This window comes from Poromitra crassiceps, assembly GCF_964638095.1.
Source record: "Poromitra crassiceps genome assembly, chromosome: 23".
Classification (NCBI taxonomy): Eukaryota; Metazoa; Chordata; class Actinopteri; order Beryciformes; family Melamphaidae; genus Poromitra; species Poromitra crassiceps.
Window position 1 is genome coordinate 7974260 of NC_139639.1, and position 15962 is coordinate 7990221.

Here is a 15962-nt window from a genome sequence, read left to right on the forward strand (position 1 = left end):
TTGAAAGGCCACTTGAGGCTGGCTCCAAAAGCAAGTAATGCTGCATTCCAGTTGATCTAGGAATTTCTCAGTTGAATGATGTTACACCCAAAAAGCAGCCAGGGTCAGCTCTAGCCGCCAGGCTTGTTGGCCATAACAGTTGATAACAACACATGCAAAAAACACTGTAGCAACATATGATTTCCCCAATAAAAATTCACAAAATTATGCAAAATCATATTTTTCCAAACTTAGTGGTGTAGTATAACCAGCAGGAGGGAATTGACGTGTGACATGATTTTGGTGACACTACACTGTACTGTGGTTAAAGGGACGGCGACTATCCGTCCATCCAATTCATCCATGCAGAAAAAGTTCAGCCCTCTTGAACTTTTCTGTCCATCAAGACGTATGCAAATTTGCTGGATATGTTCGCTTCATCAGTGCTGGACAGACAGACGGACATCTGTCTTTAAAATGAATGGAAGTGAACAGAGAAATGAACGCAGACGGACAGACACCACGGATCAGTGTGGCCACCCCCTTAGGTACACTTGCCCAGTGGACGAGCTGTATACTATTAAACTATGGTTGGACTTTTGTGATGTACAAGAGGTAAATATGGGTTTGTGTAGTGTTTTCTATTCTGTGACTAACTTAACCTATCATAAGAATGCAGAGTGTGTGTGTGTGTGTGTGTGTGTGTGTGTGTGTGTGTGTGTGTGTGTGTGTGTGTGTGTGTGTGTGTGTGTGTGTGTGAGCAAAATTGTGTTTACCCACAGCTCTGCCATTTGACATGCGATCAGGCTGAAGTGTAAAGAGCACCGTTAGGGTGACCTAACAGAGACAGATTTTTGAAGTCGCTAATTAGGGATGACTAAATGGGAAAAAATGGCTAATTAGTGGCTAAAATGCATCAACACTGGTTCAGCACCATGGATTGTTCCAGAGTGGAGCTGCACACAGGTGAGCGCAGTTTGAATTAGCCAGTGAACTCTGGAGCAGCACACAGGTGAGCTGAGTTGTAATCAGCCACTGAAGAGGACGATGAAACCCCTCTGAGGGGAGAGAGGAGAGGCTGCATGCCAACTCTGTGAGCGAGGCCTGACTACATGGCCAGTCACACAGGGACGGGTATTCCGCTATAGTGTAAAAGTGATTTGTGTTTGCTAATAGTGAGTAGCCGTTAGCATTAGTATAATAAGTTAGCTAGACATTACTGTACATTGACACCGGCCACATTTTCACATATTCGTGTGACCAGATTACATAGAAAGTCAATGTAAATGGGTGAGGAGTTTTTTTGCAGCGTGAATGACGGAATCTTCGCCTTATCGCCCGTTCACTCGAGTTGAAAATTTTCACCGACTTGACTGCTTACGAGTTGGCAATTCAGTGTGATATCGGCTAACATTAACATGTTATGTCCATACTATATTTCTTTAATCTAGCAATAGTTTGACTTAAAATGCAAAGCTAACAGTATGAAAGCAAAGCTAATGCTAACATCAACACAACTTGCTTTTACATTATAACATTTATGTTAGTCACAGTAGAAAACAATACACAAACTCGTATTTACTTCTTAAGGTCATAAAAGTCCAGACCATATATAACTGCTCATCACACTGTAAATAAATAGCAGTCCACTTCATGTTTTGGTACAGTTGTATTCACATGCGTTCTGTCCCGGGCACGCCTGGACCGTTCCGCAGACCACCTTTTTAATTGCATGTGGGAACGCAATGTTCACACTAATCAAACGAACCAGAGTTTGGGGCCATACTGGGGTCAAGTGTGCTTGGAAACAGGGCCGTGCAGAGACCCTTAGAGGGGTAGGGGCTCAAAAGTTTAAAAGGGGTACAACACGGGCACGGGGCGGTTTCACTGTTGCCTACCCGCCTGTCAGTCGGAGCTCGGCAGTGGGCAGGATGGCGAAGGCATGACCTGCCCATCTCTGCCTCTGATTGGCGCGGGAGACAAGGCGAGACGCAGGATCGATAGCCAAGCGAATGTGATTGGATCAACAATGTTTGACGCTAGGCCAATCAGAGGCAGAGAAGGGCGGGTCATGACTTCACCATCCTGGGACAAAAATATTGCACACGTCACAGAGACGCAGACGATTACTTAACTTCCGGTTGAAAGGTCAACATGTGTAAACTGTCCAGACATTTTATTTATTGATACATTGTTATTTATTGTTATAAGTTCTTCTTGTCTTCACTGTAAAAAAATAAATCAAAATCAAAATAAATCCCCCCTCCCAAAAAGGGCACTTTTGGCATCAGGGGAAAACGGGCAGGTGCTCAGGCACCCTTAGCACGCCCCTCTGCACGTGCCTGCTCGGAAACAGGCCTGGGTCCCTGATGTCAAACCACTGTATTGTTTTAACATTGGTTGTGCCCAAATCCCCCCTTCATGTCACATAATGTTACAAGTTTGTTCATGTCAAGTGCACATTAGGCTTATGTGGAAAAACAGTCTGTGAGTCTCACTGTCTGTCTCTCTTTCTAGCTGTCTGCATTGAGACAGAGAAATCAAGAAGAAAAAAAACTGCGTGTGATTGATCCTGACTGCAACGGCCTTTTTCTCCTCTTCTCTCCATCAACAACAGCTCCTGTCTCTAAACCCACCATCTCTACAAGCTGTAAACCTGATTTGTCCTCCTGTGTTCTCTGGTGTAACGCAATCATCACAGATGCTGAACTAGTCAGTTACACCTGGTGGAAAGACGACACGAAGAAGATTGAGTCACCCAGAGAGCAAATCATTACAAAGGTACAGTAGTGACAAAGTGTTGGTCCAACTCTCTTCCTGTCCATGTGTGAGTTAGTTCATGTCCACTTGTAATATCAGGGGACTAAACAATGCATTACTTTACAGGAAGAAACCAGAATCATTTGTTCAGCTTGCTTCACATATTAATTTTCGTGGTGATCCTACCCACTGAGCAAGAATACGTCCAAAGAACGTCATATGAACGTAATTTTTGGACGTCCCAAAGAGCTCCACCGAGGAGCCAGACTGGAAGTTTTTATGACGTCTTTTCATGACGTCTTCTGAACCTCCAAAGTTTGACATCCATAGGATGTCATCAGAATTACTTCTTCTGAACGTCTAATATTAGACGTTCAGAGGATGTCTTCTGAGCGACGTCTTATTAACGTCCAATGTTTGATGTCCAGAGGATGTCTTCTGAACAACGTCTTCTGAACGTCTTTGTTGGACGTCCTAAAGACGTTCAGAAGATACGTGCAAAGGATGTCTTCAGAACGTCTTTGTCAGACGTCTAAAATATGTCTACTGAGGAGCCAGAATGGACGTCTTTTTATGACGCCTTGTCAACGTCTGTTGTTGACGTCCTGAATACCTCTTTATAAAAGTTTAAAAATAAGTTCAAATGTGGTTATTTTTTGGACGTCTTGTAACGTGACGTCTTTTTAGACGACACCTTTTAGACCTCCACATGTATACTGCTATACAAGACAATCTATACAAAGTTGGCCTTACTTACAAATAACAATTTCTCAAACTATTTAATTATCACTTACATTTATTTGAACGTCATAATCCAGGACAGACAACAGTAATAGTAATAACATTAATATACACATATATACATATCGATATATTGCGATTTCCTACTTTTTCAACTGCAAATGATGTCCCCAAAGGAAAACTTTGTCAACATCTGGTTTATATAAGAACAATTTTCCAGTCTGTACATCTGACTTCAACCATTTTATTGCAGCAACATTGTCAAGTTGACAGACCAACAACTTTCATAAAGTCATGTCATAGTTGCATGCACTTGACAAACTGAACTGTTTGTTGCAGTCTACTTACGGTCCACCTTAACTGGATGTGTGGACTACTGTACTTAGGTAGCTTTTGAACAATGCTACTTCACTTCACTTCACTTGCACAAAACATCTTGTGCAGCCCATTCAGTAACTAGGGAATTTGTAAAATACTGTTATGACAAAACTGTTACTGTTAAAACAAAATGAAAAGATGCTACAGTTTGTTTACTGCTGGCCTTGGAACTAAAGTTTATAATAAAAAAAGAAGAAGAAAAAAGCAAAAACCTCCTATGAATGACCTCCCTTTCTGGCTGGTGCATGTTTGAGGTGCTTTGCAGCATGTTGGCGGATAACCTCCTCCGTTGCATCCTTATTCCATTTCAGTACAGCAGCTGCAAGAGTTGAAAAAGACAAAAATTATAAATGTGCAATTTTAGTCTAATTCTCTTGTGCTCTGGCCTCTGGGTTGAAATAGGTATCGCTGTTATCTACTTGGAAGAAAGCAGAAGTTCAAATAATAAAAACAAACCCTAAAAACTACATCAAGTGTGTTTTCATTTTCATCTCTGTGGGCAGTGGTGGCCTAAAGGTAGGAAGCAAGCTCGTGACAAGAAGGTTGTAGGTTCAATACCAAAAGAGTGGGTAAAGTGAAAAGCAGCACTTGCCCCTCCCTCATTACCACCACTGAGGTGACCTTGAGCAAGGCCCTTAACTCTGACCGCTCCAGTGCAGCTGATCAGTGGCCAGCAGATCAGACTGTGGTTGCTGGTCAGCTTCCAGGTGTGAATGTGTGTAAGAATGTGAACAGGGTACTCTTGAAAAAGAGACCATTGCTCCCCCTGTATAACATAAAAAAGGTAACAGTTTTCTTCCCCTATGCAACGTGAAATATGGGCTTACCTTTTAGTGCTCTGTAATGGTTGGTGGTCTCCAGACCCATCTTCTCTTTTTTCCCTTTCCCCTTCATATTGAAGTTGGCCATGAGGGAATTATTGAAGAGCCTGAAGAAAAATAAATGTGATTTACACAGAGGTGGGAGTAAGTCACACATATGCAAGTCACAAGCAAGTTTCAACCTTTAAGTCTCAAGCAAGTCTAAAGTTAATGTGAGAATCAAGCAAGCAAGTCCAAATCACTGCTCTATGTAAAGACATTGTTCAGGCCGGGCAAGCAGATGACAAGTCAAGCCACACTGTATGAAATTCTGACCCGTTTCCACATTTAAAGCTGCTGTAAGTGATTTCCTCATTTTGCATAGTTCCGGTGGCATTTTCAGCACTGCAGTTAGCAGTCCCCCCCTACAGCATTGGCTTTCGGCCTGTGAACACGCACAGAGGACCGCCACTTTGTAGAGTTCTGTCTCCTGATTCGATAAGGTGGGGAGGCTCCCAGAAAAAAATCAGTTTTGCTGTGGGGCAGAGGGACTGAGAGATCCATGTCATTGACCAAATAATTTATATTAGTGATAGCTGTCAGAATGTCGAGCTGTTTTACACTTATTTTAACCAAAAATATCACAGCAGCTTTAACTCAATTAAAACACAGTGGTCAGATGTCTGATGAGAGAGAATGCAGATGTCTCTGTGTGTGTGTGTGTGTGTGTGTGTGTGTGTGTGTGTGTGTGTGTGTGTGTGTGTGTGTGTGTGTGTGTGTGTGTGTGTGTGTATGAGAGAGAGATTATTGAAAACAGTTCATGAAACATACCGGTCAAGGACTTTGTGGACACAGTCCTTTAGATCCTTCCCTCCAATTCGGGCAAGTTGCAGCACCTGGAAAAGGTCCATTAAAAAACAATTTTCAGAATATTAAAGACCCCCTAAAGTCATGCTTCAAGATGTGTATAAAATACTTTGAATAATAATTTGTGTCTGATGGTTTTTCCCCACAAAAAAGTTAAAACCCCTCCGCACCCTTCTCTGTCAAGAAACGAATCCAATCCCCCGGACAACACCACACTTTGCTCCCCTGATCTCAGCAATGCCTTCCTCCACTAACAAAATCTCCCAAATCAATAGCTACTGCCTCCATCACCAACTCCTCCACCCCCACCCCCACTAATCTTCCCTTTGGCCGATTACACGCCCCCCTCTTCTCTGCAACATTAACCTGCAACATGCTCTTTAAATCCCGACTCCAAACCTACCTGTTATCCCAAGCTTACAACCTCCCCTACCCTTAACCACCTCTTCCTACCTCGCCACCCACATTTTACACCTCCCTCTCTTCTGTCTGGCCACTGTCCCTCCCACACACTCCCTCCTTCCCCTCTGTTTCCATATATCCCTAATCAACGTGAGTTACTTGTATCTGTTGCCTGTTGTTATCTTGTTTTCTATGTACTCATACTGTGTCAGCATCTTAGGGTAATTGAAAAGCACTTTATAAAATAAATGAATTATTATTCTTTATTATTAATTATCTTGTTAAAATCCTTAAAATGGCTTCCCCTCCCTCTTTTTCATTTAAAAATCCAAAGCAACCAATCAGGGTTATCTAGATTCTAGAACATAACTAGCCAATCACAGCATACAACACATGCTTTTCAACACATTCTCACTCATTACAAAGTGACGACAAGGGTTCCTGACCGATTAAAAATGTGTTAACTGCTGAATACTGGACAGGGATTGGCTCCAGGATTCGTGATGTCACGAATCTTGCCTGTTGAAAACGGCCTTGGCTGGGTTTCCCAAAAGCTTCTTAGCGCTAAGAAGCTTCTTAGACCCTTCTTAAGGCTCCACGGGAGGGGTCTAAGAAGCTTCTTAGTACTAAGATACTTTTGGAAAACCCGGGCCTTTTCAGTTAGCTCTGATAAACGTTCCACTTTCAGCAGACGATTGTGGAAACAGCCTTCTAGTGTCAAACTCTGCACAGACATCATTCTGCACAGTGAAGCTCAAACATCTAACAAGAAGAAAAACTGATTTTTTACTTTAGGGGGGCTTTAAAAATGTACTTCTTCAATGCTATACTCCAGTAGGCCTATATACGCTCGTTCCCCATGAGTGCACTGGAGCAATGCATTTATCCATTAACCGAAAACATTTGGAACAAGGGCACTACTGTTATTACTTTCAGACTCTTGTTAATCCTACCAGGTTATTAAAAGTGTTGCTGTCCTCAAGGTGTAGCTCCTCTCTCTGGAAGTCCTCCATGGTGTCCAACCTCTCCACATGGGTGGCTGAAAGGGCAGGCGCACTTCGGCAAAGGTTTTTGATGTCCGTGTGCATGTCAAACAATTTCTCCAAGACTCTTTTCTGAAATTCTGAAATAAAAAAGAACACAAATGTTGATAGTGATGACTTTCTGTAATAGTCATTGAGGATGTTCGACTGAGTGTAAGTTCTGTATTTTACTAAGACCAAAACTGGCCTAACTAAGTAGCACAACGTTAATTGCTAATGTTAGCGCAGTTGGCCTGCCGACAGCCATATCTGGAATAAATACAAATATATTTTCTTAAGCGGTGCAGAATACTGCATTCGCTTCTAGGAGTGACACGTCTTTTAGGGGTCACCTGACCTAACCATAACTCTAGGGCACAAACCTTTTGTGCCCAAGGCACACCTGTATTCATATCATGAAAAATAATCTGGAAATGTTTTTTATTTACTTCACAAATGTATTTACTTAACTAGTGACATCATTTTAGATGTTTCATAATAAGTCTATAGCTGGTTGAGTCCCCTTTTAGTTAGGCAGGTTGTCACAAAATCCCACGGCACACCTGGCCTTGCCTCACAGCACACCATTTGGGAACCACTGCCCAAGGGGTACGCATCCCCCAGTTTGACCTGCATTCATCAACAACTACTACATCCCCATATACAGTGAAAGGAAAGATATTGCAGTATCCCTTTAACTCATTGAGTGCCAGCCACTTTTGGAGGACGGATGCTCCCAGTGCCAGAGTTTCAGAGCGTTTTCAGTGATTTCTCGAGGCCCACAGAATATTGTGTGATATTACTATGTAAACACTGAACACGCACAAAGAACGATGAGACTCTATTCTATCATCTGCAAAAAAAAGTTTATTGATCCCATTTTCCGTTCTTTAGTTATGAGCCGGAGAAGATAGCTTGATTCATCCAAAAACAGCAATTTTTTTCTAGAAGCTGAGATAATTGGCCTTTTGTGAAATTAAACATTTCAAGCACATCACTGACTCTGAAGCTAATCTTTTCTAATGTAGTCACACCTCAAAAATAATTTCCTTCAATAAAACAGTGAAGGCCAGGGAATTCTGTTTGGCAGAATAATATTTTTTAGCTACAACCAGCAGCGCTGGCCCCTGCGTGCGCTGCTGGTTGCAGCTTCTTGCTGGTCTTGATTTGCTGCTGGTGGGCATCGGATATTCTGGCTTGCGTTTGTCAATCCTGTCCTGCTGCCTGGGTCTGTCTGGGTGTTGTGTGTGTGCTGCTCTGCGTGCCCCCTCCCCCCCCCCCCCCGCCCCGCCCCGCCCCGCCTCGCCTCAACTGCACACTCCTCCTCCTGTCTGTGGTGGCTCTCTGCTGAGTTTGCTGTGCGCACAGTGAAGGGTGCTCGACATCCTGCTTTTTTACAGCGTTCCGCGTGTGTTTGTCACCGGCAACGATGCTTCCAGTTGAGAATAATAACAACTCCACGGTGTGGATGTGCGGATGTGCTGTCGCAACCTGGTCGCAACCGACACGGAGCGGCTCAATTGTGGGAGCAGATTGGCTGCTGCAGGCACAGCTGCAGTAACGTGCTTCAGCATATCGATGCATACGGATGCGATGCGATTTCCGTTTCCATAACGACTTCTTCTTTGTTTTTTCCTTGCCTTTCTGTTATGTGGAGAGCACTGTCGCCACCTAAGGGTTCTGTAAAATAGGTTAGACACATCCAATAGCTATAATATTTGTACATCAGAGGCAGAAGGCTTTGATCGACGCCCCACCGTCAAAAAACGCAATTGACGAACATGTCCGTCCTTGGCACTCTACGTTACTATTTGAAATGACGAACATGTCCGTCCTTGGCACTCAATGAGTTAATTATCTAAATTCAGCAATTGAAACAATTAATGGTTTGACAGCTCAATTTGAAACACTTTAGCACTTACTTGCTTCGGGCATTGGGAATCCGGCTGGTGCCCTCTGAGACCCTGCATCTGTAGTACATGTAAAACAAAAGTGTTCAGGAAATTACCAAGTGACATTTCTGAGAGAGAACAGATTTGGGCCCCAAGACGCAGTTGTCAGAAGTTTGCATACACTTAGGTTGAGGTCAAAAAAACTAATCCAAAAGATTCCACGTTCAAAAAATGTGTTTGCTCAGCCGGTTAGAACATGTAATTTCTGCATGACAAATATTTAAAAATAAACTTTTTTTTAAAGACATTACTTCACTTAAATGACAATATCACAATTACAGTGGGTCAGAACTAATCATTGAATTGCAAAGCGTTTTGATGGATACTTGAAGCAGGCTTTGAACAACTCACCATGCCTCAGCCTGACACTGTCCCCGCCCCTGGAGCTGTTGTTTTGCCTGGATCCACCACTGTCCCTGGAGCTGTTGTTTTGCCTGCCACCACTGTCCCTGTTTTGCCAGGGGTTGACACTGGGACTGTTTAACCTGGTGCTGACACTGTGCCTAGAGCCATCTGTGGGCCTGGAGCCATGCTGAACCTGGGGCTGACACTGTGCCTGGAGCCATCTGTGGGCCTGGAGTCACCGCTGGACCTGGGGCTGAGTCTGTGCCTGGAGCCACCGCTGGGGCTGGGCCTGACCCTGGGACTGACACTGGGCCTGGAGCCACCGCTGGGGCTGGGGCTGAACCTGGGACTGACACTGGGCCTGGAGCCACCGCTGGACCTGGGGCTGAACCTGGGACTGACACTGGGCCTGGAGCCACCGCTGGGGCTGGGCCTGACCCTGGGACTGACACTGGGCCTGGAGCCACCGCTGGGGCTGGGGCTGAACCTGGGACTGACACTGGGCCTGGAGCCACCGCTGGACCCGGGGCTGAACCTGGGACTGACACTGGGCCTGGAGCCACCGCTGGGGCTGGGCCTGACCCTGGGACTGACACTGGGCCTGGAGCCACCGCTGGGGCTGGGCCTGACCCTGGGACTGACACTGGAGCAATCACTGAACCTGGGGCTGACACTGGGCCTGGAGTGCCTGGAGCCACCGCTGAACCTGGGGCTGACAATGGACCTGGAGCCATCTCTGGACCTGGAGCCATCTCTGGACCTGGAGCCATCTCTGGACCTGGAGCCATCTCTGTGCCTGGAGCCATCTTTGTGCCTGGAGCCATCTCTGGATCTGGAGCCATCTCTGGACCTGGAGCCATCTCTGTGCCTAGAGCCATCTTTGTGCCTGGAGCCATCTCTGGACCTGGAGCCATCTCTGGACCTGGAGCCATCTCTGTGCCTGGAGCCATCTTTGTGCCTGGAGCCATCTCTGGACCTGGAGCCATGTCTGGACCTGGAGCCATCTCTGGACCTGGAGCCATCTCTGGACCTGGAGCCATCACCGTCATGTGTAGAGACTGAAAAACACACAAAGCATGTTCTTAGATTTAACATCACTAACACGTATCACAAACTAACAGGTGACTGGTTTAATGTGACAAATACTCACTTGGTGTGATAATTTCCCTAGCCAGGCCACCATGTTCCACCGGGATGGATAAGCGAGGATTTTCAGAGCCTGAAACATTTAAATGACCCTGTAGCTACTTTCAACCTGTGTATATTAAATAATTAATTACTATATTTATTAAATTGTGATCAATACTCACAAGGAGGCTTTACTTTTGATGGTGGAGGGGGAAAGGGGTCCATGCTCGCCTGCTCCTCCTCCTCAGAATCTTTTAAGAGTGCAATTCAAAATGTGATATAAAACATGTTCAGGCCCAGTTTCTCCCCAATAAATACAATTTCAGATTCCTAAATTAATTGATAAAACATACCAACAACATAATCATCCAATTTTAGGTTACGTTTTCTTTTCCTCTTCGTAACCACCTCGTCCATGTCATCATCTCCTTGGCTGGACTCGGCTTGGCTGGTCTGATTGTAGTCATTGCATTCTTTTTCCTCAGCTAGAATTAACATATTTCAACTGTAAAAACCATTTGACCCAGCATATTTTTATTTTTTTGCTGAGGAATGAAACCATTCATTAATCAAAACCTACCTGATCTTGTTTTTATTTTGATAAACTGGAAGGTCATCCAGTCATCCTCGGGGTTCTGCTTCTTCTTGAAAGCTGCTTCTAGTACCTTTACATTCTTTGAATTTGGCCATCGCACGATTTTCTTCTTTTGGTCTATCCAATTTTCGGGAACTGTACCCTCTGTCTCTTTTCCATTCTCCACCCACACAGCCTTGGCATACATGATCTGGAAAGGACAGTATATGTTACTTTCAGGTTTGACATTTTAATTTATCCACAGCAGTTTGTAGTGCTGGAGATTTGTATCATGTGCTAGCCTGCGTTAAAGAAAAAGAATATCCAATTGATATTTAATCAAATCTGCTCTATTCATAAATCCCAATATCGATATTTTAATATAATGCTTTTTCCCGTGGATGCATGCAGTTTTAACCCTGTTACGAGATTTCGTCTCCATGTGTAAATATATATATTTTTAACAATACACCAGGTTAGAGGGTTCGTTGTACAATTTACAGGAACAGTTCTTTGAGAATCTCTAATATCCAAGCCAAATTGGTATTGTAACTGAAATATCGAATGTTAACGTAAATTGATTCGGGACAGTGTGTGGGAATCGCATTGGGAAATCAGTGGTGACACCCACCCCTATTTGTACGGTCCCTAGGAATCAAACCCAAGACCATTATTGATATCACCTTGTTCTACCAATTAGGCTACACACGAACACATTTCTACAATAATTACCTATGACATTATTATGAAATATTTTTCATTGCAATCATTAACATGTTACTGAGCAGGTCAAGATGTTAGTGTGCAGGTCAATATGTTACCGTGCAGTTTAATGTGCAGGTTAAGATGTTACTGTGCAGGTTAAGATGGTAATTAGTTAATGAAGAGAGTTTAGAGTTAAATTAAACCTTTACAAGTGGTGTTCCACACCATGGCGAAGGGATATGAGGACATAACCACCAGTTTCTTGCGGGAGGCAGGCCACCTTGCGGAAGAGATCCTTTTCACGCAGTAGTCCTCTTTCCATTCGGCCCTGCACATTACCTGTGCATACGATATTTAGGAGTTTGGAGCTGCATGGTTGTTCAAATAATGGTGAAGTGTGGCGCTGGTGCAGAATTTCACACATCAAAGTGCCGTCTGCATTCTTTGCCCGAATGAAAGCAAAGCTCTCATCTCTCAAGAGAAAACAACGGTCTCTTTCTTTGACAGAAACAAACACTTTAGGCTGTGTTTTGCACTCGTCCACTTCTGCATGTTCCATTTCTGCCAAATGCCTAGTGACCTGTTCCAGGGGGCTTCTCCCACTCCTCACATACTTCTTGATTTTTTGCAGGTAGTTCTCAAAAGGAAAAGCGGAAATGTCATTTAACGAACAGTTGAAGTGTCTGACATCTTCATGAAGATGGAGTAGTCCATGTACATTGTACACAGCAAAGGTTTGGCCATAGAGATGAGCACAGCACTTGACAAAATGTTTCAGTAGTTCATTGGCAAATTGGAGATAACCATTCCGAGTCCTCTCATCTGACTCCAGCAGGATCGACATGGCCACAGTCAAGGACAGGAAATGTTTGTATCTTCCAGGGGACAACACAGTTTTTAGTACCACAGGTCCTGTGTATAACAAAAACTGCCGTAGTTCGGTGGCCTTCCACCTATCCACTTCATCTAAACCCCGGGGTTGCCGAGCAAATTCACTTGGCATCTTCCCTCTCAGCGACGTCAGTTTTTGGGTTATTTCTTGCCTTTGCCTGACAGATAAACGACAAAATCTTGGGCCACGACTAGTCAAAAATCTTAACAGTCGTCGGACTACTCCCAAGCTTACCATATGCATGTAATCTAATACGAATGAGCTGACACAAGGAATTCCTGACGCAATGAAGGGGCTGATACCGTTTTGGTGGGTGCTGTACTCCACTCTACTGAAAACTTCGTCTGTTCGAGAAGTGCATACCGGTTTATTGAAAACGATTGTCTCCTCGACACGAGCACCTCTGATTATACATCTCTCACAACTCTCATAGGCAGTATGACCCTTAATACATTTGAGATATGCCCTTGCTGGCGCATCACAGATGAGAGCTTCAATATGGACTGTGTAAGTCTGGCCTTCATAAATTATCCCAGTGTCTTTGAGATGTTTGTACTCAGTCAAAAAATCATGAAGATACTCCTCAAGGGGACGAGGCTTACGTTTTCCACTAAACATAGCTACAATAAATGGATCAAAATGGTTCAACTTCGCTAGTATTGGCCAGAATTCGATACCACTACTTTTGAAAAGCGGGAGGCCATCAATGTTTACACTGAGGTGTAAGACATTACTCTCGGTGCGACTTAAAAAGTGGCGGATCCCCTTTTCTAAGCCGTAGTACATGTACTGCCCGCCACATTTAGCCTCAGATGCTTTATTTTGTGGTGTAGAAAGGAGTGTCCTTGGATCAATAGGCAACAGATGCCCCTGCTTCCTTAATATGGCCAATAATTCTTTCAAAGATCTGTGTGTCTCTCCATTTTTGATGGCCCATTGTTTTAAGTCCTCTTCAAGATTCACATTATCTGCAGCTTCATCATTTAGTCGGTCATCGGTAGAGTCTTGGTCCACTTCAGTGCTGCAGTCCAAAATGTACAAACTATTTGGAGTCCCAGGTACGTCGTCACTGTTGAAACGATTTGGAGTCCCAGGCATGTCACTGTGGAAGCTATTTGGAGTGGCAGGCACGTTGTCACTGTTGAAACTATTTGGAGAATCAGACACATTGTCACTGTCAATCCCCATGAGATTCTCATCACTGTCAGAATCTTGGAGAAGCTGTTCAATGTCTCGTTTTCTTTTTCGCCATCGTCTCTTGTAACCCTTCATGTCCATCTGGAAAATACGGGGGGGGGGGGGTGGGGACCATATGAACATTTAATTTCACGTTGATCCCGTCCTAATTATTCGAAATGAACGATATGATCAATTAAAATAAAACTCAATATAGCACTAAACATACTAGAATAACTTTACCCTACACTTTGTAAACTAGCAACGATTCCTCGCCCGCCCTGCAGCTCGCCCACTGCGCACCGCATACGCAGCTCTGCCGCTATGCTGCCTTGTCTGCCCTATTGGCACCAGGAAGGATGACATCACTGATGACATCATCATTTTGATTTCTGATTTAACTTTTTTAGTTCAAGGACACAGCGGTCAAGCTGAGACAGCTTCAGCCATGTCGATGACAATTGCCTGGAAAGGTGTGGGCTCCCCCTTGTGGCAAATGGGAATTATAAACAAAACTGGAAATCAATTAGGACTGTGACTTGCTAGTGAGCAAAGTTCCTCCTCTTTTTCAAGTCACTCATGAGTCTGGGTGATATTCATTCTCATGTGACGATATCTTCACGATCAATGGAAATTCACTGCAACACAATTATCTTGAGTGTTAAAGGAGTAGGGGGCACAAGACCGGTGAGGGTGCTGCATTTGGTTAAGACAATACCTTGAAGTACAGGTAGAGGCTGAGACTGCGGCAAACTGGAGACTGCAGGCAGAGGCTGTAGGCAGAGGCTGAAGCTGGAACTGTGGCAGACTGACAGAGGCTGGATGGAGGCGGTGGCTGCAGCGGAAAAAGGTCAAGCATGAAAGGTCACCAAAACAAAATTGGTAGGGAGCACCCCAGAACCAAAGCAGACAAGTTATGAGACTTAACATTGGGTACCTTGAAGGACAATGACACTATCAAACTGGAGACAGCAGGCAGAGGCTGAAGCTGGAACTGTGGCAGACTGACAGAGGCTGGATGGAGGCGGTGGCTGCAGCGGAAAAAGGTCAAGCATGAAAGGTCACCAAAACAAAATTGGTAGGGAGCACCCCAGAACCAAAGCAGACAAGTTATGAGACTTAACATTGGGTACCTTGAAGGACAATGACACTATCAAACTGGAGACGGCAGGCAGAGGCTGAAGCTGGAACTGTGGCAGACTGACAGAGGCTGGATGGAGGCGGTGGCTGCAGCGAAAAAAGGTCAAGCATGAAAGGTCACCAAAACAAAATTGGTAGGGAGCACCCCGGAACCAAAGCAGACAAGTTATGAGACTTAACATTGGGTACCTTGAAGGACAATGACACTATCAAACTGGAGACGGCAGGCAGAGGCTGAAGCTGGAACTGTGGCAGACTGACAGAGGCTGGATGGAGGCGGTGGCTGCAGCGAAAAAAGGTCAAGCATGAAAGGTCACCAAAACAAAATTGGTAGGGAGCACCCCGGAACCAAAGCAGACAAGTTATGAGACTTAACATTGGGTACCTTGAAGGATAATGACACTATCAAACTGGAGACGGCAGGCAGAGGCCGAAGCTGGAACTGTGGCAGACTGACAGAGGCTGGATGGAAGCGGTGGCTGCAGCGAAAAAAGGTCATGCATGAAAGGTCACCAAAACAAAATTGGTAGGGGGCACCCCAGAACCAAAGCAGACAAGTTATGAGACTTAACATTGGGTACCTTGAAGGACAATGACACTATCAAACTGGAGACGGCAGGCAGAGGCCGAAGCTGGAACTGTGGCAGACTGACAGAGGCTGGATGGAGGCGGTGGCTGCAGCGGAAAAAGGTCAAGCATGAAAGGTCACCAAAACAAAATTGGTAGGGAGCACCCCAGAACCAAAGCAGACAAGTTATGAGACTTAACATTGGGTACCTTGAAGGACAATGACACTATCAAACTGGAGACGGCAGGCAGAGGCTGAAGCTGGAACTGTGGCAGACTGACAGAGGCTGGATGGAGGCGGTGGCTGCAGCGAAAAAAGGTCAAGCATGAAAGGTCACCAAAACAAAATTGGTAGGGAGCACCCCGGAACCAAAGCAGACAAGTTATGAGACTTAACATTGGGTACCTTGAAGGACAATGACACTATCAAACTGGAGACGGCAGGCAGAGGCCGAAGCTGGAACTGTGGCAGACTGACAGAGGCTGTGTGTATATATGTGTATATATATATACATACATATATATACACACACA

At 44.6% G+C, this 15962-nt stretch overlaps 1 protein-coding gene across 1 annotated transcript in view; it reads left to right on the forward strand.

Annotated features, from left to right (window-relative positions):
• Positions 1-15962, forward strand: part of LOC310797409 (uncharacterized protein) — a gene marked incomplete at its 3' end in the record, with an annotated part of 90493 nt that overhangs the window by 9117 nt on the left and 65414 nt on the right. Inside the window, exon 4 of the mRNA XM_083659778.1 lies at positions 2597-2760. Within this exon, the coding sequence (XP_083515904.1) occupies positions 2597-2760 (164 nt within the window). The remainder of the gene's footprint in view (positions 1-2596; positions 2761-15962) is intronic.